This window comes from Cornus florida, unplaced genomic scaffold (assembly GCF_030987335.1).
Source record: "Cornus florida cultivar Cherokee Brave unplaced genomic scaffold, ASM3098733v1 CherokeeBrave_3.0.0_Hap2_Chr02, whole genome shotgun sequence".
Taxonomy (NCBI): domain Eukaryota; kingdom Viridiplantae; phylum Streptophyta; class Magnoliopsida; order Cornales; family Cornaceae; genus Cornus; species Cornus florida.
In genome coordinates this window covers 33,133,477-33,157,083 of record NW_026775572.1, presented here as the reverse complement: position 1 = coordinate 33,157,083, position 23,607 = coordinate 33,133,477, and the positions used below count along the sequence as shown (strand labels likewise).

Below are 23,607 nucleotides of genomic sequence, written 5' to 3'. Positions count from 1 at the left end.
GTTCACAAAAGCCGTATTGACTTGTTCATTAGGTTCATTTTGTACTTGTCCATGAGGACAATGAGAAGTAGAATGAAGAACACTAGAACAAGTCATGCATGTTTCATTTGATGCACGATGAGAATGGTTGGGGAAGGAAGATACTTGGTTCGCCGAGTTTTGGTTAATCAAAAATTGATCAAACCTTTGAGCTAAAGACTTCATTTCGGCGGTTATTTCATTTGAATGGTCGACTTGATATAAGCCAACACTCTTCCTACCTTGTGAATTTCTACCATTCTTGGATGATAATGTTCTATGCAAAGAATTTCACTCATGCTTTTATAAAGACGCCATACGTCATCCTCATGCCTATCAATGTAAGAGCCACCCATGGAGCATCAACCATACCCTTATAGTTATCCGATAAGCTCTCAAAGAAATATTAAACTAATTGCCATTTGGGCATGTCATGATGTGGACACTTCCTAAGCAATTCATTGAAGCGTTCCCATGCCTCATGAAATGTTTCTCCATCCCCATGTGAAAATTCTCGAATTGAGGTTCTCATGGCATTAGTCTTAGAAACTGGATAGTACTTCTTTAAAAACTCTTGTTGCATTTCCGCCCAAGAAGTGATTGAAAAAGGCCTAGGATTGTTAAACCAATATTTCGCTTTGTCCTTTAAGGTGAATGGAAAAAGTTTGAGTCTTAAGACCTCTTCCGGCATTTCCGTATATTTTACGGTGGAACATACTTCAAGAAACTCATCCAAATGCTTGTAAGGTTCTTCACTAGGAAGTCCATGAAAGTTAGGAAGCATTTGAATAGTTTGTGCTTTAATTTCACAATGATGTGCTCTAAATGGTGGCAATTGAATGCATGTGGGTGCATTGTATTCATTAGGCACATAGTGATCTCTCAAAGCAAGAGGTGGATTAGCTACTTGAGGTGCAACATGAACACCTTGGTTATGAATTCCTTCATTAATGATGGGAGGTTATGGAGCATACATTGGCCTTGGTATTCCATATGGAACTTGGCCTTATTATTGTGGTGGTTGGATGAATGGCCTTGGCATGCCTAATGGTACTTGCATGTTTTCATTGTGCACATTGGAATGAAGGATACCTTGTTGGTCTATGTAACCAAGATCCTCAATATGGTCATCATTATGGTCATCCATTGATAGATTGGTTCTATTTGAACTTCCTCTTCCCCTAGGATTTCTAATGATGGATTCAAGATGCAAATCAAGAAGGACAAGAGTTGGTCTCAATGAACGACGTCCATGCATGCACAATGCACAACAACAAACACAAAGAATGACACACACTTCACCTTCACAACAATGCAATGAAACTCCCTCCACAAACACTTAACCCATATTCCTATGCTTTAACAAAGATGATGCAAAAAATAATAAAATAGCCTCCACGCGGGCTCACGATTTATCTAAGAATTGAATTACAAGCCTCCACGCGGGTTGACGATTTAATTAAGGGATTGAGTAAAGAAAGTCTCACAAAGGTCCTTAAGCACTTCAACTCCAAATTTAAAGCTTAGCTTAGCAATTTTTTTTTTTAAGTTTTTAGCATTTTTCCTTTCTTTGCTTAGCTCCTTTACTTGGATGCTCCTTTACTTGCCAAATATGAACAAACACAATAAATAACTAAAAGAAAAATAAAAACAAAGTAAAGACACGATCAAAAGAGTACTAATCCTAATTAATTCCACAAATCCGACGTTGCCTAATCTAATCAATCAATCCTCGGCAACGGCGCCAAAATCTGACGGGCTCTGGCCGTTCCTACACGCCAAAATTGATGTAGTGAATGTGCAGTTCAACAAAAGCCTTTTTGGTCAAGTTTAAATTTATAAAAACCACTACCAACACTACTACTAATGTAACAAGAGTGAGTAGGGATCGTCCCAAGGGATTGTGGGGATTGAGCAATGTCGTGGAATCACAATTAGGGCTAGTAGGTAGAATGATCAAACATTTGGTTGGTTGGTTGATTAGATTAGAAAGCAACTAAATTAAACTAAGTAATTGAATACAATGGAGAGTAAGTAAGAGATAGAAGAGTCTTGGGGTTTAGAGATCACCACCAAGTAATGCATTTCTATATTATTGACAAGTGATTAATGAGGGCAATTAGGGTGTTGCAATATTGGTGTGTATGTGTATTTGGTTGATTCAACAAGTAAGGATGACTAGTTAAGTATACATTGTCTAAACACATGTGAAAGGCACAAAATATCTAAGCAATGAAGCATATATTGTCTAAACAACATGTGAAAGGCACAATTAATCAAAACAAGTCATTAATCTTTTCATTAGGCTCACAATCCAAATACAACACAAGATTAGAGACATATGCTACTTGTATTCAAAAGCTTGGAATATCAAACAACAAGTATGGGTTATCCTCCCATTTAACACTTGTACTGCCCCGTAATTTTTTTAAAGAGTTTATTTAAAGTAATTCGGTTTCGGTTAATTATTTAATTATTTAATGTGTAGATTTAGTCACCTATTATTTGTGTATGTTAAATTATTTAATTAATTTTATTTATTTGTGCATGTAATATTGATTTTATGTTCTATATATTATAATGATTAGTTTAGAAATTTTATTTGTTATGTTTTATATAATTAATATTAGTTACTTAAAGTATTATATTTGTATTGTAATATATTATTATGTAATAATAATAATAATAATAATAATTACTAAATCAATGTCATGATGTAAAGTTGACATTAGTATGGGATTTCATTTACTAGGATAGATTTTGTTGTCAATTATTTGACTTAAATTGCATAGCCTTAAGTTAGTTTAGGCAGGAATGTTAATAGTTAATATTTAGGTTAGATATTTGTATTATATATATTATATAAGTTAGTGTATATATATTAGTTAGTTAGCATTCCTTTGAGGGAACTCACATAATAGAAGAAGAAAGAAAAATATAGCAGTGAACTATTCTAGAAGAGTGAAAGGAAAAGAGAGAGAGAGAAGTTTGGACCGGTGTAGGTGATTTTACCCGACTACGCGCAACCGGCGAATTTGTTTTAAATCTATAAGGCAAGTTATTATCTATTTTTCCCCTTTGAATCCATAAATTATTCAATTAATTTATTCGGCTATTTTAGAGGTTAGAAGCATGCTAGGAATTTTAATAAATAAATTTTTAGTTTATTAAAGAGACGAAATTTTAATTATTAAAGGTGTTAGATATTTATTTATTTGCCTATGTAATTAAAATATAACTAAAAATAATTATTTAAGCATTTGGGAAATTTTCTAGAATATTCTAGAATTTTCTGAGATTTTTCTGTAATTTCCGGCTAATTTTCCGACGAGATTCCAGTCACCGGCAGTGGGGAAGACAACCGGAGTAATCCGGTGTGAGGCAGCGCACAAGGGTTCCTATGCACCTACATCAGCGGTCATTGGATTAGCTTTTGACCACTAGATTGATTCTATGTAGCATAGTATACAATAATAGGATACGCATAATTCAAGAACCGTTGGATTAAAGGATGATCATTGAGATCAATCCAGTGTAGCGCGCCCACAGAGAAACGGTACAACTGACCAACCAGCACACGCCGCGTCAGCAGGACCCATTATTGCGCGCGTGGCAGTGAGTGCGCACGCGTGGCTGATGCCAGACGCGCGTGGGGGAGCGTGTAAGCGCGTGGCAGACTCTAAACGCGCGTGTGAAAGTGGGGAAGGTGGCAACGCGTGAGGGAAGCTTAGGGAGGCGCGTGGGGGTGCGTGTAGGACCTCTACAGTTGCTAAAAAAGTCCAGAATACCCCTAGGGACTGTTTTGTAATTTCCAGAGCCTTAAACTTTAAATTTTGAGCCTTGGGTTGATGTTTTCGGGATTTACGGGACTTTTAATTATTATTTTTACCCGTTAATTATTATTAGGTCTGATTAATATTTCTAAACATTAATTGTATCATTTATAGTATGGATCGCTATGAAACAGATGTAATTAATGTAATGGCATATTTGAATAATAATTGTGTTGTTATTTAATGTTAAGTGAAATGATTACATAATTTGATTCATATAAATTGTCCGTTGTATATTACAGGATTATTTATGTTGTTAATGATATATAAATCATTACTATTATGTTATGTACATTTCAGGTAATAAATGGACTGCTAAATAAATTATGTCACATTTATATTATATGGATGTGTTGCCATATAAAACCATGTGAGCTGACTAATAAGTTTAGACTTATTTATACCTTACGCATTCGTTGCCATAGACAGCTGTGTGACTATCGGGGTATGTGGTTTAATATTATTGGCATGTGTTGCCTAAGTGATATGCTCAGTATATTCATTAGTACCTTGAGATGTGTTACCACTGTGTAGGACTCATAGTCTGTGTTGTCGGTACCGTGCACCATGTATTAATAGCTGATTTCCCAGATAGGGAAAGGAGACACTTAACCACCTCGTGTGAGTTTAAGTGATCACCGTCTATTTTGGTTGAGGTCATATTATACATGGTATAGTTTCATTAGGGTGTATACAGGTATAGTATACTGCCGAGTATTAATGATTAATTTATTTGATTCTCTGATTTGGGTCATAATAGAGAAGACTTGCTCGTGGGGTTGACCCACCATTGTTGTTATTTCAGGACACGGTCAGTACCCGTTTCCAGGTTGAGGCTTAGCAGTGTGGGACCACCATCCGAACTCATCTACTCTTACGGTCTTATCCAGGGTTGAAGTTTTATATATTATTTTGTTTTTAGTTTTATTTACTTCCGACGTTGAACTTTCAGGTTTATATTTAGGGTCCTTGACATAGGATTTCCAAGTTGTATAACGGAGTATTGTATTTAATAAAGGATGGATGGATGTTTTGTTATCGAGTTTTCCTTTCCTGTCTAAGTTCTTTTATTATTATCATCTTATATTCCATGCTTGTATATTACCAATTGTTTTTGATATCCCTCATTTTTTGTGTATAAGCCTGATCAACTTATGTGTGAAAAATATGGGGGTGTCACAACACTACACTACATCTAAACTACTAGCATGAAAGTAAACTAAGGAAGAGGCACAATCCATCAAGGAATAAGTATGAACCATCAAGAGAATCACAATAGCATTCCTTTAAGCACTATGTTTTGATAATCTCTAAATCCATGGCATTAATACACATAAACATGCATCAACAACACAAAATCTAGAGACAAGAACATGAACATCTATTCTAGCATACATAGACATATGAATAGAATGAAATGATCAATTGGAAGCATTAAACCACACAAATCGTTGATTAAACAAGATCTATATATATCAAAGTGTCAAAACATTATATACAACACTAATCCCTCAATAATATACAAGATTAAGATATAGAAAGCATGCTTGGGGCTAACTCTAGCCCCAAAAGGATGTTTAGCTACTCATGGTGAGGATGCTCCAACCCTCAAGGGCTAACTTCATGGAAGAGGTTTGCTCCTTGTTGATGAAGATCTCCAATGGTGTCTCTAGCCTCCTCCTCCAAGCTTCGTTAGAGATGGTATAAAAAAATATTCAAGTCTTGGTCTCTATCTCCTATATGTGTCTCTCACTAAAAAACAATCCTTATCTTTATATAGGTAGGTTAAAATCACTCCCCAAATGAGTTAGGGTCGTGTACACAATTTTCTCCAATGATTGGATAAATGACAACTTTCAATGAGCTGGAATTTTAACTTTTTTGCACTTGGAGGAAGTTCGATCGATCGAACCTTGGACTTGGATCGATCGAACTGGCTGAGATTGATCAAACTGAGGTTGGATTGATCCAATTGGTTGAGCTTTTTGAGAAAAGACAAATCCGAGATATTTTGGGAGATATTTTTGGGAAAAGGACGAAGGTGGTTAGTGGGTCCAGCTATGGATAAGATCAATCATTTAGATAAGGACAAAGGTGTTCGATCGAACTTTTGGACTTAAGTGCTTTTGGGTCAAGGCTTGGATCTATCTTGAAGTGCTAAGATCGATCAATGTTCGATCGATCGAACCTTGGACTTGGATCGATCGAACTTGCTGCTTTGCTTCATTTTATTTCTTTCTTCCTCCATTTTGCTCATTTCTTTGTTTAATCTCAGAATTGCTTTAATTAAGCTTTTATTTGGCTGAGTTAGCTTATTTTCGGGATAAGTGCCTAAAAATGAAAATAATACGAAATCAATCTAAAAAGGCAAAGTAAGATAGATAAATATACTAGAATGCCTAAGCTTAAGGGGTTTAAATACGCACTTTTCAGTGCTCATCAGGATGCGAGGAGCCAGGTTCATTTCAACTTCCTCCTCCATCAATTCAACCACTTCAAGTGGTTCGCCGGCGACCACAGCCTTGCTCGCCTGGTGCCAAAACAGGTCACTTATTCCAAAACATGGTGCCTGTCGCCATTCCGAATCTACTGGCACCTTTGGCGGAGGGCAATCCTTCTTGTATAACTCTTGTTTCTTGCTAACCATGATGACAGTCCCTTCCACTAAGAAAACAATGTACCAAAGAACTCTAAACTTTCGTAAGATCTCTTTTCTGACGACGATGGAAGTTCAGGTAATCTCTGTACTTTCTAAGTCCTTTTCACAAGTAACCCTTTACTCCGTCATTGTTTCCCTTTTAATAGCCCTCTTGCCTCGGGAACCCCAAAAAATCAAATCGGCAACAGATGGCGCATTAATAACTGGAGGCGACCTTTTATGCTCGCGTCTCTTCCGCCTCCTCGAAACAATAAATGACCTAGAAACCTAGTCTTGCACGTGCAATAATTCATTTTGAATCGTCGCACGTGCAGGGGGCAAAATGTGGGTGTCACTTATTAGACGCTGATGTGGCACGTTGACAAGTCAATACGACCCTAGTTAAACCCTCAGTGGCAAGTTGAAAAGTCAAAAGTCTCGAAAGATCAAATCTCGAGTACTTTAAGCCCTGGCATCGCTCCAGGCCCTCAAGCCTCGAAAGATCAAATCTCGAGCACTTTAAGCCCTAGCATCACTCAAGGTTCTCAAGTCTCGAAAGATCAAATCTCGAGCACTTTAAGCCCTGGCATCACTCCAGGCCTCCAAGCCTCGAAAGATCAAATCTTGAGCACTCTAAGCCCTGGCATCGCTCCAAGCTCTCAAGCCTCGAAAGATCAAATCTCGAGCGCTCTAAGCCCTGGCATCGCCCCAGGCTCGAGAAGCTGATCTTCGAGCATTCCAAATCTTGGTGCCATACCATCCCATCAAGTCTCGAGAGATCAACTCTTGAATATCTCGAATCCTGGTGTTACGCCAGACGATGCTGTCCTGAAAGATCGGAGCTCCTTAGTATGAGATGAGGTAGGATCTTTGTGTTATAGGAATCCATGTTTGGGAAACTTAGGAGGATCTTGGATTGGTGGATGAGAAGTCAAGAGGTGCCTTCGCTCTCGGCAAGGCCCAATTAACAAGATGATGGGATTATACAGGTTGTGATAGCAAACCTTAAAATCACAATTAATGCTGTGTCAGGCTTGACCAACCGACGGCCAAACAACATTTAATGACCTTGATTAGGGGAGAAGTGACATGGCAACATGGGACAAGGCTCGAGGAAAGGATTAGACCCTTCAGACCCCTAAATCTTCAGGATTACTCACGTAATCCAGATTGGGGGTGATGCATGCGAGGAACCATGCATAGAGGGGACCATTGGATAATGACTAATGGAATCTAGATCTATAAATGGCACGATCCTATGAAGAAAGAAGGAACTCTTTCGAACAAAAGAAAAGCTGTCATACTGTATACTTGCCCTACCACCATCTTGATCTTGTTAGTTGGTCTTCTTCTCCTCTTCCTACACTGAGCATCTCTTCTGTTTTCCTTCGTATTTGTATTCCTGATATTTTTTTTTATTGCTATTTTATTACTAGTAAAAAAAAAAAACCCTACAAACACAAGATAAGACAATTCCACACACACACACACAAACGTGGCGTTACACAAGCTTAGACAAGGTCGTAATTACAAGGCGCGCGCGCGCACACACACACCCACAAAACAAACGTGGCGTTACACAAGCTTAGACAAGGTCGCGTAATTACAAGGCTTAATCTAGAAATTGAGTGCTGGTCAAAGTCCAGCAGATGACTTTTCGTGCTCTGTCCTATCCACATAGAAAGCTTACCCCCTTCCACACATTACCGGTGGATGCTACAGCCGCCATCACTTTGGCTGCGAATGGTTTTTTTTCCAAAAAGCTAATGCCATCCAATCAGAAAAAGGAGAAAGTCAATATTGGTTAATAGAAAAAAGGGTATACTGGGCCTTTTATCCTAGTCAACTTCTCCTCTTTTGATATTGAATAGCCCATTGACTCGAATTGTCCGCCACCCCATTACAATATCTAGGACACCAACTCCATCTCAAACATGACACGTCCTCCAAATATGATATGTTTTTTGAAACGAAGGAGTAATATAATTGTAGATAGCATCTAGAAAAATAATCTGCAAGTCTTAGTACTACGTGAGACCATCCATGTATGTATATATATATATATATATATAATTGATTATGAATAAAATACATGTAACGGTATTCTTGTAATTTTGCAATTCCTCTATTAAGTTATTTCATTAACTATTTTTTATTTTTATTTTTATTTTTATTTTTAGAAGTTAAAGTAAATAAACATATCTAATTAGCACTGACACGATATAAATTTTATTTTATAATCTATTGAATGATACAATTATATTACTTTAATTCATTTATAAATTGTATAGAATTTCGATGATTATGTTATTTGAATGTCAAAAGAAATATATTATATTATATATGATGTTATAGTCAAATTAACTTTAATATATGATCATAATTATATATGATGTTATAGTCAAATTTTGTCATTTAATTGTGTTTTTGGCTTTTTTATAGACTGAACACATTAATATATGATCATAATTATTGGTGCATGATTCAATCATGGCTCGGAGGAGAAAATTTTCTTACAAGAAGGAAAAGGGGTAATTGAAAGGAGCATTGATGGGGGTACCGGCGGCCAAGTACTTGGTCTCTCGTCCTTTTCAACCTGATTTTTTCTGATAAGCCAGCCTAACAATGACAAAACAACAATTACAATTTTTTTTTGGGTTATTTTGGGAAAATTAATTTTTTATGATTTCTGAATTTTTAATATATATATATATATATATATATATATATATATATATATATATATTTATTATATTGACAAGAGTTTAATTTTAAATTTATCTTATTAAAAAATAAAATAATATTTCGTAATTAGTGCACTTGTATAGTTAAAATGATAATTTGTGAATATTATAAAAAGTAGTACATTTTTAGAATATCTTAATGAAGTTTTTATATCCCGCATCATTCATTTCCCAACACAAATATGGTATTGTAAATTAGTAATTAAGGGTTTCTTTGGTATGTATTTTATTTTTTTGTATTATAATAGTAAATAATAAAAATTAATTTATTGCATAAAAAAGAAGGTATAAGTAATTTATTAATTTTTCATGGATATATTGTATGAAAAAATTGATTTTTTTTTTTTTTTTACAATAATTTTTTTTTTTAAGCTGAGTATAATAAGTTTTATTATAAATAGTAAATTTTTAATAATAAATGGTAAAATAGTAGTTACAAATTTATTTATTTATTATTTTTATGATAAATTGATACTAATAATAAAATTAAGGTAAATAGTATAATTAATATTTAGATAAGAGAAGATATAATGAAAATAATTTAATAAATTTAATAAAAAAAGGATAAAATAGATGGACTTTATCCATTTTGATTTATCTAATTTACTACACGTAATATTTTTTCTCAAGACGTAATGCAAACATATACCCACAATGTGCCCTTGGGAAAAGTTGAACTATCAACCTCGATAGATCCCATCCTAATTACTAACTAGGTGGTCTCATTAATATTTAAAAGGGCAAATTTTTCAAAACTTTCAAAACTATTAAAAAGTGATTATAAAACCCCAACCAGTTTTAAAAACCTCCAATAATATAACAACGTTATCATTTTACCCTAACTCTATCAATGAACCGTTAAAGGTATGTGAAATGACTAAATTATCCTTATGATATTCCATTTTATTTAAAAAATCAAAAAATCATATTTTACAAATTACAATATTATCCTTTTGATTTAATCCAGCAGTGTAATTAACAATTATAATTAATATTTAATTAACAATTAATTACAATTCAGCAGTATATACACACATATATATCTATCTATACACACACACACACACACACACACACACACACATATATATCTATATATATACACGGCGGCTGCGAATCAGGGTACCACCGGCGGTATCATATATATATCTCTATATGTATACATGGCGGCTGCGAATCAGGGTACCATAGGCGGTATCGATGGCTTGTGAGTTGTGGATTAGAGGTAGCGGTGGCCGGATCTCGATGCCAAAATTGCGAACCCAGGATCAATGGGTCTGTGAAAGGGAATCGGTGATATTTGGCTATGCATGATGTCGGTGAGCAATGGGATCAACACTCTTCGCCTTCTTCAGCCCTTTTTTGTTAGGAATTGGAATGGGGAAGAAGCATGAAAATTCGGCGGTGTCTCCGGCAGGTAACTGGGTTTTCTGGTCTTGGGTCTAAGAATGTGTTAAAATTCGGCGGTGTTTTCCGGTGAGGCGTAGACGACGGCGAGGGCTTGCAGGAGTAGCCGATTAGGAATTCGAGAGCGGGAAAGAAAGGCCATTGGTTGGTGTAGTTGCCGTTCGATCTTGATACCTTTGATTGGTTGAGACTCAAATTCAGAAATCCTAGAAGAGCCACTCCATTGTGATCTTGATCCAATTGAACTCTCCAAGCAGATCCCATTTTCGGGTTTCGATTCCGTCCCCGGAACACTCATATCCCCTCCAATTGCTCCAAAAGCCCAACTGCCCATCCCAGAAGGCACCGAAAACTCCCCATTGACATTACCACAATTCTGAGCTTCTTTATTCTCTTCCTCTTCGCCTCCATGTGTCTTAGCGACTGCAATTCCTTCCGTTTCTAACACTCCTCAGTCTCCATCTCTGTCCCTACCGGAGGAAGCAAACACGTCCTCACCAGCGGCGCATACACCTCCACCGGCGTCGCAACCCATGCCGCGTAGTTATTCTCTGCCATCATGAACTCTGGTATGGATGACGAGCGAACTAGCTTCCTCTCTCTATTTGGGTCCACCCCAAATCGACCGTTCAACGAAAGCCTGAGACTCAGCTCCACATCTTCTTCCTCCACTTCCTGTAGAGAAACACGGTTCGTTTCCCTTTTTCCCTCAGCCTCCGCCATTTATTACACAAATAAAGCTAGATTTGGTGAAATTTTGAAATACCTAGATGGGTGTTTTTGGTTAGGAAGTCAATTTCCAACAGAATCCCTCGGGAAAATAAGAAGGAAAATCTAGTAAAGTTAGAGATTTTAAACGAACAACTCAAAAAATCTTACGAGTTCCATGCGTTGCATTGAGTTGAAACAAAATTTCAAATACCCATATGGTTGATTTTTGTTAGGAAGCCAATTTCCAGAATAATTTCTCAGGAAAATCTAGTAAAGTTGGAGATTTTGAATGAAGAACACAAAAAACTTACGAGTTTCCCATGTTGCATTGAGTTGAAACAAAATTCAACAAAATCCCTATGAAGCTCAGAGGATGTAATTTCGGATTTTCTTACACTTTCTCGGGAAAAAAAATGGCCGGCGAAACAGAGAAAGGCATGATAGAGAAGAAGAAGAGAGAGACATTAGATGTGGTTTTGAGTTATTCAAGTTTCTCAAGAGTGGGAATTTGATTGCGGCTTGGATTGATTACAAGAATGATAAGAGGGCAATGGATATGGTTTTGAGTTATTCAAGTTTCAAAATGAAAGCTCTGCAAATGTGTGCCCCATTCAAATTACAATCAAGAACAAAATTATTCATTAGATTTTTGTATGTTGTAGTATTTTAATTATAAATTGCCAACCAAAATCAAGAACTTCACTTTAGAAAACTAATAGATCGTAAATGCTGTAATTTTTTAATTATAAATTGCCATCCAAAATCAAGAAAATGGCATGAACTAGGGTTTCCTTAAACTATTTCATGCATGGAGGAGAGAAGGGATGCTTGGGGGTATTTTCGAAATAACACATATAAATAAATATCACTTGTTTGACACATGTGACAGCAGGGGTATTTTCGTCATAAAAGTCAATTTGGCACATCAATTGTTAACCACGAGTGGGTTAACAGCCCCAATTGATAGAGTTGGGGTAAAATGATAACATTGTTATATTGTTGGGAATTTTTAAAACTGGTTGGGGTTTTATGATCACTTTTTAATAGTTTTGGAGGTTTTGAGAAATTTGTCCTATTTAAAATTAGAGTAAAGTAAAGAGAAGAACATTCAAATGAAAGTTTGTTTATTTTTGGACAACCACTCCCTTGTGAAATTTGTCATTCAAATAAAGCCTTAAAGCATGTGAAAAGTCTATTTTGCCCTTCACTATTTTATTAATTTTAATTATAAAATATCAAAATCCTTAGCTGATCAAACTACCCTTCTCATCTATATGTATATATATATATATATATATATATATATACAACACAACCACACAATAGGCACCACCGGTCCACCACCCACAACCCAGAACTTGACTCTTTGGTTGATGATAGAGTGGAAGTCCAAATAGGCGGACTTCTCAAACATCGCTTGTCTTCGCCGGAGAATTCATCGTCGCCACGACAAAGCTATTTCGGATCAGAATTGTAGAATCGCCTTGTCTTTGTCGGATCAGAATTGCAGAGACCATCTGCAAACCCCTTTCATCAAGATCTTCACCAAACTCGCCAGAATCGGAACGAGGATCGAACCTGTCGTGGCATGATTTCATTGTTCGGTCGGTGATTGACAGCGGTGGAACGAGAATCGGAACGAGGATCCAGCGGTTGCCTTCCCTACACGCACCGCACGTGCCACTGTTCTGTTGTATGAAATGTATATTTCCTCCATATCTTTTATTGTGAAAGAGGAGTTAAAATATAATTTTACTTTATTATAAGCTAAGCGTCACGGTTCGAAATAAAAAATTCTTTGAACCCTACAATGGCAAAAATATCAATTTTTTTACCTTTGTCATATATATTTAAATTCTTCATTTTACTTATGAAATTATACTAACTTTTTTCCATTGTTGTATAAATTATAAACCTTGTTAATTGTAATTGATGTAATTAAATATAATATACAGTATTCATTCTCAACAAAGTGAAGTGATGGTGAAAATTATGAAAAGCTTGCCAAGTTTATTTACACAACAATATTAAACGCATAACAAATCAGCCCTTCATTTTTTAGCAGGTAAATCTCGTACAAATTGGCGGATATTTTTATTGTGAAAGATGAGTTTTAGAGTAAAAATAAGGTTGCTTTATTATAAACGGGAGATCTGTACAGGTTCGAAGTAAAAAACTCTCCGGACCCTACAGTGATGAAAATACCAATTTTCTTACTTTTGTCATATAAGTTCTTTATTTTACTTATGAAATTATATTAATGTTCTTTCTATTATTGTATAAATTGTTGCTCTAAGGGACATAACGGTGTTGGTAGGGATTCGGAAGGTTACTTCTTAAAGTCTCGCTTTCTAGTCACACTTCTAACTTGAATGATGCGTATATTATGGGATCTATATATGTATAAAAAGACTGCCAAGTTTATTTAGACAACAATATTAAACGCAATGACAAACTAGCCCTTCATTTATAGCTCTCATTTTTTAGCAGATAAAGCTAATACAAATTGGCGGATATTTTGAAAGTAGACTACCAAGATATCCCTTGGTGGTAAACTCTCTTTGATCAATGGTAATTCTAAGAAGCAACCCATCCATGTATCCAAACAAGGGAACTTCAGAGGGTCAAACACTTTGATGCCTGCAACCTCCTCAAGCATTTCAAGCCATGGAGCAATCCACCCCAAGACAATGTCCAAATACCCAATTGTGTCACCTCCAAAGAACTTCTTACCCTTTAGCTCTCCTTCAATGATTTCTAGGGCATCCCTGGCTTGCATCACTTCCTTTTCTTGTTGCTCTCCATCAAGAAATAGTACTCTCCTCATCACTTCAGTGAACTACAATATTAATATCAATAGAATTAATGTTATTGAAATATAATATGCAATTTGCTATGTAGTAAATAGAGATAAGGACCTTGCATGTGAGCTTGGATCTTCTGCTGTATGTATGTACAATACTATGAAGTACGTAAGCTTTTCGACATAATTAAATCTATCTATTTCAATCAGATTTAAATAATGTGTTGAAAAACAGAATTAATGTATTGACAAATTACAGAACCACTACCCCAGAAATCTGGCGTCTTTTCATATCACTTTTCTTTTTTCTCGCTAGTGTATCAAGCGGATATGCTTAGGAAGCTAGGCGCTCTACCAAGGCTATCAGGTAATACCTATTCACACTAGCTGTTGATACATGTAATATCGTATTTGTTGGAATTTATATGCCCTAGCATAGCAAATTCCTGTTTGGATTAATTGACATATGTTCCTGACGTTTCTGAAATATTTATGGTTTATACAATTGGTGAATTCAATGTATTATATTTTGATTCACTATGAAATTGATAGTGTCCATGTAATTACAAGAAATATTTATGTATATGTATGTGATGGCAATCAATGCATGATATATAAATAGTAATTATAAATTGTTCATAGTCGGTAATTATGGATGGACTCATAATTAATTAAGACTTGAACTGGATCCGCGTTAGGTTGAGATATATTGCGAGAGCCGTCGTATACAATTACTCCCTATCACCGTCATGGCATTTGACTCTTAAGCATGAGAAAAGTATAGACTCTTTTATTAATTAATAATTACTTTGATTTGTTCGGCGGATTCTTCGGGATCCTTAGACCGACACTTTGGGTAGTTATGTAATTAATAGTTAGAGGGTTATATTTTCAATATTTGCATCATTGCTACTTGTATTTATTTTGTATTGATTATGGTTGATCACAAAGTAAATTCGAAAGCCTTCGTGTGTTTTTAGACAAAATGATTTATTATATATTTATTTATTTAAATTATTATTTTTGTCAAACAAATGTTTTATTGTGATCGAGCCAGAAATAATCAAAGGTACCAAAATAAATATATTAATTAAGTAGTCGGATTGATGGCTATATTTATCCGATAACTAATTATGCATAGAGGGGTCAAAGTGCAATATTGACTTAGAGGTTATTTATTATTTAATTGGAGTTCAATTAATTTCTTTTAGTGGAGTAGAAATTAATTTATGAATTAATTGAATTGGGTCCATGGACCGGGCCAATTATTAGTTCATTGTAGCCAATAAAATAATAGGCCCAATGGATTCTCACTCATATCCCAACTTGATATTGGAATCATATTAGATTTGAGACATATGAATTAGAGATGGAGAAGGATTTGTTGTTTCCTTTTCTTTATTTTTATGTTGCCTATAAATATACATGGTCTATGTATATTTTAGGGGGTGATTTTTATGAGAAAAAAAAAAGAATAAATTTTCTCTCTCTAGAAAATTAGGGTTTATGTTCTCATCTAATAGAGGCTCCCACAAGCCTAGTTTTCCAAGGTAATTCATGGAGGCTTATGAGTGATTCCTAAAGGCAAAATAATTACCAAGAAGATGGAGATCCAAGGAGAAGGCATCTTGCTAAGGGATCTACAATAAGTGAGAACATTCACTTTAGAGGAAAGTTTTAAAGGTTTACTCAGACCTTTGATGTAAGTATTCAATCCATTAATTGAATGATACATCATATTTTTATTTTTGCATGAAACTTGTCTCTATGTAATGAATCAAGATTTATGAATTTAAATCCCTCGAAAAGTTTTTTTAAAACTAGCACGTTTCCGAACAGTGGTATCAGAGCATGGTTTGATTCATTACTAGAGATCATGATTTTATGAAAATCATCATTCATGGATCCAAAATTATATTCATATATATTTTTATTAATGTATGTTGATGTATGATTTAATATGTTGATATATATTGATACATGATGATGTATGAATAATTGTGAATGAATGATGATGTATGTATGGGCCATGGATGAAGCTTCTAGGTATATTGAATGTAATTTTATCTTTGGATGAATGTAATTAAGGCTTTGATTTAGCCGTTTGAAAGTTCAATGATGTAATTTATTTTTCCCATTGTATTTCAAGTTGTAAATATTTTTAAAGCCATGTAATATTCATCAAAGGATGCTATAAAGCTTCAAGAAGATCCAAAATGGTTAAATTATGCTTCAGTAATTTTCTGGAATTTTTCCGAATTTTTTGGAATTTTTCTGGAATTTTTTGAGGCTTAATTTAATTTTCTGGGATTTTTCCGGATTTTTTGGAATTTTTCCGGCGTTTTTCCGGTGGCCGGAGCTTCGCCGGCGGCGAGAAGAGGCGTCGGAGGTGGCTCGGATCAGGTGTGGCAGCGGTTAGGTGAGCTTGGAGCGTGTTCCACACGCGCCAGGAGTGGACTAATCAATGGGCAAGCTGGCGCGTGGATCTCACGCGCCAGCCATGGAGGTTTTGTCCTCCACGCGCGTGAAGGCGCGTGGAGGTGCGTCCCACTCGCCCCAGGCGCGTGGGAGCGCGTGAGGGCGCGTCCCACGCGCCCCAAGCGCGTGGGGACGCGTGGGAGCGCGTGCAAAGACCTGCAGCATGCCCCAGGCGCGTGTGAGCGCGTGTGGGGCCCTCTAGGCGCGTTCCAAGCGGTGTTTTGCTTCTCCTGGTGCGTACCAGCCTTATGTGGGTGTTTGCAAGCTGATGGAAGATCTTCGCGCAATGATTAGAGCAATTAAATGTTAAAAGCTGATTCCATTGGCCATTTTATTTGCTTTATCTGTCATTTATTTATTTATGCGATGTATGAAATGCATGGAATATATAATTGTTAATTAATTATTAATCATGCATTGGATCCATGATATTTATTTAAATGGCTTGATTTATATTAGTTAAATTATGAAAATTAATTGGATTTGATTACTAATTAATTAGAGGGCACTTATTGGGAAACGAAAAATTATTTTTATAAATTATTTTTGAAGTGTGGCTCAAGTTAAATATTAGTGAATCGTTTAAAGTCCAAATATTTTCTAAATTTAATTGGATTAAAATCAAGACGTTTTGCATGCATTATATCATGTAAATGAATAAAATGAAAACCCTAATTATGAATGATTAAAAATTGAGTGGGAGCGGGGATTTTTATACATTGCCCCATGGCCTTTGTTATTAACACCATTGTAATTAGATCTTCAAAAATAAGGCCCCACGCATGATTTGAAGAGTCTTAATATTACAAGAATGGTTGTCTCATGAAAATACAAATATTAAATGTTCATTGTAATTAGATCTTTAAAAATAAGGCCCTACGCATGATTTAAAGAGTCTAGATTATAATGACAACATATTTAATGTTTAATTTTTCGTTAGAGTTTTAATAACGTTATACACTCAATCTAAAATCAATAGTGTTAGCTTCCCAACGAAGTGGTCTATACTAGGTGATTTTAGAAACGCTAAATTAAATCGAGAATCATTTCATATGATAGATAAGGCATTGTCTTAAGAGATATGGAAATGATGGGATTTGCCCGCCAATAACAATAATGAACTTCGCCAACCGAATAAGTTATTGGCGTATTGGTTATTCGATTTTTCATGCAGTGGTTTAGGGACCCACATATTATTATTTTAATGGAAGTGCTCGCTTAATAGCAAATGAATCTCAATAATAGTAATAATGAACTCCTCCAACAGGATAAGTTATTGACATATTGATTAGTTGATTTATTATGCTACAGAGTTGAGGGACCCGCATTAATTAAAAGAGATTGTTCACCAATAATGATAATGATCTCTTGTTCGATTGAGATTTATTATATTATGTGGTTAACAAGCTCATTTTAATTTTAAATATGCATGGCATTATTAATAGTTCACCTTGCATATTGTATGAATGCATTTATATTCAGATTAATTATGTCTACTCCAGTTTATCTGCTTGCTTACATATTCTATGATATTGGACCTTATTTATAATGACTGGAAAATGAACTTAGATATTTTATTCACAACGTAAGGGTACAAAATGTGTTTATTACTCCTATACCTATCTCTTTTACTTTGAGATACCAAATTTGACATTAATGCTTTTAATAAATTAGATAAGGCAAATGATATGACTTGGTGCAATATTCTAGAGTTTAGCTCGAATATACTCCAAAGCTAACATTTGTATTATTTTATTTTCTTCAAGCATCATATTAAATGTCAATGAGATATTTTGGTGAGATTAGATAGAGCATATGCTTAAGTACTGTGTCAAATTTAAATACCATCAAGATAGCCTCATGAACTCCAGTTTGAAATCAAATTTTGGAAAATGATTGTTTATTATTTAAAAATTAGCTGGAGATCAATAAGGCTGACTTGGGTGGTAAGTTTCAAGTTGACATGATTATTGCCTTGTTACCAAACTCATTCGACTCTGTTAGAGTGAACTAAATAAGGAATCAGTTTGAGTTCACACTCGCTGATATTCTTATAGAATTGGTAACAGATGAAGGGATAATCAAGAGTATGGGCGTTCCTATCAATCTAACCTAGTCTATACCATCTTCTTCTAGGCCCAAGTGGACGGGCAAAGCAAAGAAGAAGGATGATAATAGGACTAGGCTAGCACAAAACATAGGTATCTAAAAGGTTAAAGGGAATAAGGCAGTGTATGTTGAGGGCAAAGAAAACTGTTTCTTTTGTCGCTAACTAAGACACTAAAGGACAAACTGTCTAAGCAATGACGTGGCATAGGAAAATATATATTTAATCATTGAGCCAGGTTCTGTGGTTGTATCTATTAATTTCTGATGAATAGATTCTGGAGCCACTAAACATGTTTGCAATTCATTGCACGGATTTCAGGAATCCAGAAGTCTCGATGATATGGAATATATTTGTACTTGACCTGATGTCAATGTTGTAACTAAGTTAGTGGGAGTATTACATCTGAAATTAGAGAGTATGAGGATATTAGTATTAGAGAATTATCTTTATGCACAGAGGTTAGACGCTATCTAATTTTTGTTTCACTTGTGGTTTATAAAAACTGTGTTGTTATTTTCTAAAACTGGTTTTATAAAATTGAATAGATATGCGATTGCTTCTGGTGCATTGAAAGATGGTTAATATACTATAATCACAAGCTCTTAAGATTTGCAGGATGTAGAAATTAATGTTGCATCTTCTAGATTGAATGTTAAGAGAACATTTGTTATTCCTGACTCATTGTATTTTTGGTGTCTATTTTTGGGTTGTAATCAATCAAAATGAGATTTAAAGATTGGTTAAAGAAGGTTTATTACCTAGTGAGGCAGAGGAGCCTAAACCAAACTTGTGAATCTTGTTTTGAAGGATAGATAACTCTAAGGGCTTAATCAGCCAAATGAAATAGACATAAAGAACAATTGGAGTCGGTACACACGTACACGCGTAGTCTTATGAACATCCAATCAAGATTACTCACGTTTTGGATAAATTTACCTGTTGCGACACAAGTCTTATACTTTTGGTATATTCCGAGAGGGTCAAGACTGATGTGGAGCACAGATTAGGTAAACTTATCAAGACACTTCGATCTGATCGAGTATTTGAGTATTTCTTGGGATAGTGCAAAGACTATATGGTCAATGAGGGTGTTGTGTACCAGTTTTCCGCAATTGACGCTAAATTAATTTAGGTGTCAAATAGGAATAACAGAATTCCACTTAACATGGGTAGATCTATGATCAATTATGCCACATTATCTCTTTCATTTAAGAGTTTAGCGTTAATGACATCGATGCGCATTATGAACTGCATTCCATCTTAGTCTGTCTCAAGGATACCGTTGAGCTGTGTTTTTGACTAAATATTCGTTTGAATCATATGCACATATGGGGTAGTCTTGCACATGTGCGCTTGATATGGACAAGTAAGTTGGAAGCAGATCATAGGCATGCTAGATTTGATAGCTACTCTAAATGTCACTAGGATGGATTATTTTATGATCTCAAAGATAAAAGTTAATTGTTTTCACTCACTGTTTATCTATAGGAGAATCATATTATGAATCACATACCTAGTAGCATAATGTTAGAGAATTTGGTATGAGTACCAGATGTACCACATGTGAACACACTTATTATAGAGATTGAGAATAATATATGAATTCCCTATTGATGCGTCAGCATCATCTACTACACAGATTCTTGCATCGGTACATTGATGTAGTGGGAGGATTATCATCCAATTCGACAGAATCATGTTTTTAGGTGAGACCATTATGGACATCCCTGTTAAACATGAGTTGGACCCAGTAAGCTACACAGAAGCGTGAACCGATGTGGATACAGATCGTTTTGGTGAGTTACTATGAAATCAGAGTTGGAATCGATGTATTCTAATAAATTCTGGGATCTTGTAGAACTTTCTAGTAGGGTGATTCCTATGGAAGGCAAGTTAATCTACAAAAAGATACCAGAAGATTTCTTAGTGAATAAATCATGAGTGTACAAGGGAATGTCATTATTTTTCTAATTCTATATATATTGATGACATCCTACTCATTTAGAATGATGTGGAAGTTGTGTCATCAATAAAAAGGTAGTTGTTCAATTACTTTTAAATGAAGGATTCTTAAGATGTAAGCTATATTCCTAGGATCAACCTTTTGCAAGATCAGGTTAAAAGGAAAATAGGCTTATCTTAATAATCCTACATTGATAAAGTTTTGACCAGGTTTGGTATGCATAACTCAAAGAATGAGTTCTTGCTTTATTGATATGGATGGCTCTCTCTAGTAAGTAGTTTTTCAAGACTATCAAAGGAGATTGAGCAAATGAGACTGGAACAATATGTTTCGGCATATGAGAGTCTCATATATGCCATGGTCTATACCAAACAGGACATCCGCTGCATAGTAGGGATAGTCAGTAGAGATCATTCCAATACTGAACTTGACAACTGGTCTATTGTGAAAAATATCATTAAGTACCTAAGGAGAACCAATGATATCATATTCATTTATGGATGTGATGATATGGTCCTAGTCAGGTATGCTAGTTCTGATTTTTAATCAGAAGTAGATACTATGAGGTTCATGACTTAGTGTATGTTCACTTAATGGAAGGGAAATCAGTTGGTAGATTGTCAAGCAGATTTCAGCTGTTGACTCAAACCTGCAGGTGGAATATATTGCAGCCTTAAAGGTGGTAATATAAGCCTATTGGTTTGATCTCACTGATTTAGAGGTTGTGAAGCATACTAGCCTGCCTATCGAGCTATATTGCGACAATAGTGCAGAAGTAGTCCAAACCAATGACCCAAGGTTCCATAGATGAACAAAATACACTGATAGGAAGTATCATGTTCTACATGATATTATCCGGCAAGAAAATGTACTTGTAGCTAGAACATTGCATTGGAACACAACTTTGTTGATCCATTATCAAAGGTGTCATTGATCAATAATTTTGGTCATTATGTGGATAACATTGGAGTTAGGTGCAATTTGAATTGGCTATGAGGGCAAGTGGGAGCTGTTGGGATTTATATGCCCTGGCATAGCAAATTCCTGTTTGGATTAATTGACATATGTTCCTGACGTTTCTGAAATATTTATGATTTATACAATTGGTGAATTCAATGTATTATATTTTGATTCATTATGAAATTGATAGTGTCCATGTAATTACAAGAAATATTTATATATATGTATGTGATGGCAATCAATGCATGATATATAAATAGTAATTATAAATTGTTCATAGTCGGTAATTATGGATGGACTCATAATTAATTAAGACTTGAACTGGATCCGCGTTAGGTTGAGATATATTGCGAGAGCCGTCGTATGCAATTACTCCCTATCACCGTCATGGCATTTGACTCTTAAGCATGAGAAAAGTATAGACTCTTTTATTAATTAATAATTATTTTGATTTGTTCGGCGGATTCTTCGGGATCCTTAGACCGACACTTTGGGTAGTTATGTAATTAATAGTTAGAGGGTTATATTTTCAATATTTGCATCATTGCTACTTGTATTTATTTTGTATTGATTATGGTTGGTCACAAAGTAAATTCGAAGGCCTTCGTGTGTTTTTAGACAAAATGATTTATTATATATTTATTTATTTAAATTATTATTTTTGTCAAACAAATGTTTTATTGTGATCGAGCCAGAAATAATCAAAGGTACCAAAATAAATATATTAATTAAGTAGTCGGATTGATGGCTATATTTATCCGATAACTAATTATGCATAGAGGGGTCAAAGTGCAATATTAACTTAGAGGTTATTTATTATTTAATTGGAGTTCAATTAATTTCTTTTAGTGGAGTAGAAATTAATTTATGAATTGGGTCCATGGACCGGGCCAATTATTAATTCATTGTAGCCAATAAAATAATAGACCCAATGAATTCTCACTCATAGCCCAACTTGATATTGGAATCATATTAGATTTGAGACATATGAATTAGAGATGGAGAATGATTTGTTGTTTCCTTTTCTTTATTTTTATGTTGCCTATAAATATACATGATCTATGTATATTTTAGGGGGTGATTTTTATGAGAAAAAAAAAGGAACAAATTTTCTCTCTCTAGAAAATTAGGGTTTATGTTCTCATCTAATAGAGGCTCCCACAAGCCTAGTTTTCTAAGGTAATTCATGGAGGCTTATGAGTGATTCCTAAAGGTAAAATAATTACCAAGAAGATGGAGATCCAAGGAGAAGGCATCTTGCTAAGGGATCTACAATAAGTGAGATCATTCACTTTAGAAGAAAGTTTTAAAGGTTTACTCAGACCTTTGATGTAAGTATTCAATCCATTAATTGAATGATACATCATATTTTTATTTTTGTATAAAACTTGTCTCTATGTAATGAATCAAGATTTATGAATTTAAATCTCTTGAAATTTTTTTTTAAAATTAGCACGTTTCCCAACAGTATTTACACTAAATCTATTGTTTTAATTAGATTAATCAAAGAAAATATATAGGACATCATGATCATTATGAGAACCTAGTGTGTGTGTGTGAGTGAGAGAGAGGGAGAGAGAAGTGAGATACCTTTTCTTCAATAAACTTAGCCCAGAATCTAGCCATGGCTCTTTGATAAGTGTCGTTAGGCAATAAAGGGTTATGGTTCCAAGTCTCATCAATATACTCGATGATGAGCAGTGACTCTGAGATTGGTTTGTGGAAGTGAAGCAGGACAGGTACTTTCTTGTATACAGGATTGGAGTTGAGAAGAAGAGGGCTCTTTTTGATCAGGTCTTGTTCTATCTCTTCGTAATCGATTCCCTTCAGCTTCAGAACCCATTTCACCCTGTGAACAAATGGACTGGAACGTGTCCCCAATAGCTTCACCTCTCCCTCTCCCGCCATATATGACTCCTCTGTGATTTTATGACAAGCTCTT

General features: G+C 35.0%; 1 protein-coding gene and 1 pseudogene across 1 annotated transcript; one reads left to right on the top strand and one right to left on the bottom strand.

Moving 5' to 3' along the window:
* The first annotated feature begins 446 nt into the window (after positions 1-446).
* Positions 447-545, top strand: LOC132297843 (small nucleolar RNA R71; annotated as a pseudogene).
* A 13,244-nt stretch (positions 546-13,789) lies between these two features.
* LOC132294597 (probable glutathione S-transferase) lies at positions 13,790-23,606 on the bottom strand. Its single transcript, XM_059792505.1, has 2 exons — positions 23,256-23,606; positions 13,790-14,190 (listed from the first exon to the last, which is right to left on the bottom strand). The coding sequence occupies exons 1-2, from the start codon at positions 23,571-23,573 to the stop codon at positions 13,828-13,830; spliced, it is 681 nt and encodes a 226-aa protein (XP_059648488.1). The 5' UTR covers positions 23,574-23,606; the 3' UTR covers positions 13,790-13,827.
* Position 23,607: the final 1 nt, after the last annotated feature.

Bases quoted from the DNA above. Each gene is read 5' to 3' on its own strand.
- LOC132294597 (XM_059792505.1), bottom strand. From the start codon at position 23,573: ATGGCGGGAGAGGGAGAGGTGAAGCTATTGGGGACACGTTCCAGTCCA. The intron at 14,191-23,255 runs GTATCTCACTTC...TTAATATTGTAG, and splicing joins CTAAGTTTATTGAAGAAAAG to TTCACTGAAGTGATGAGGAG.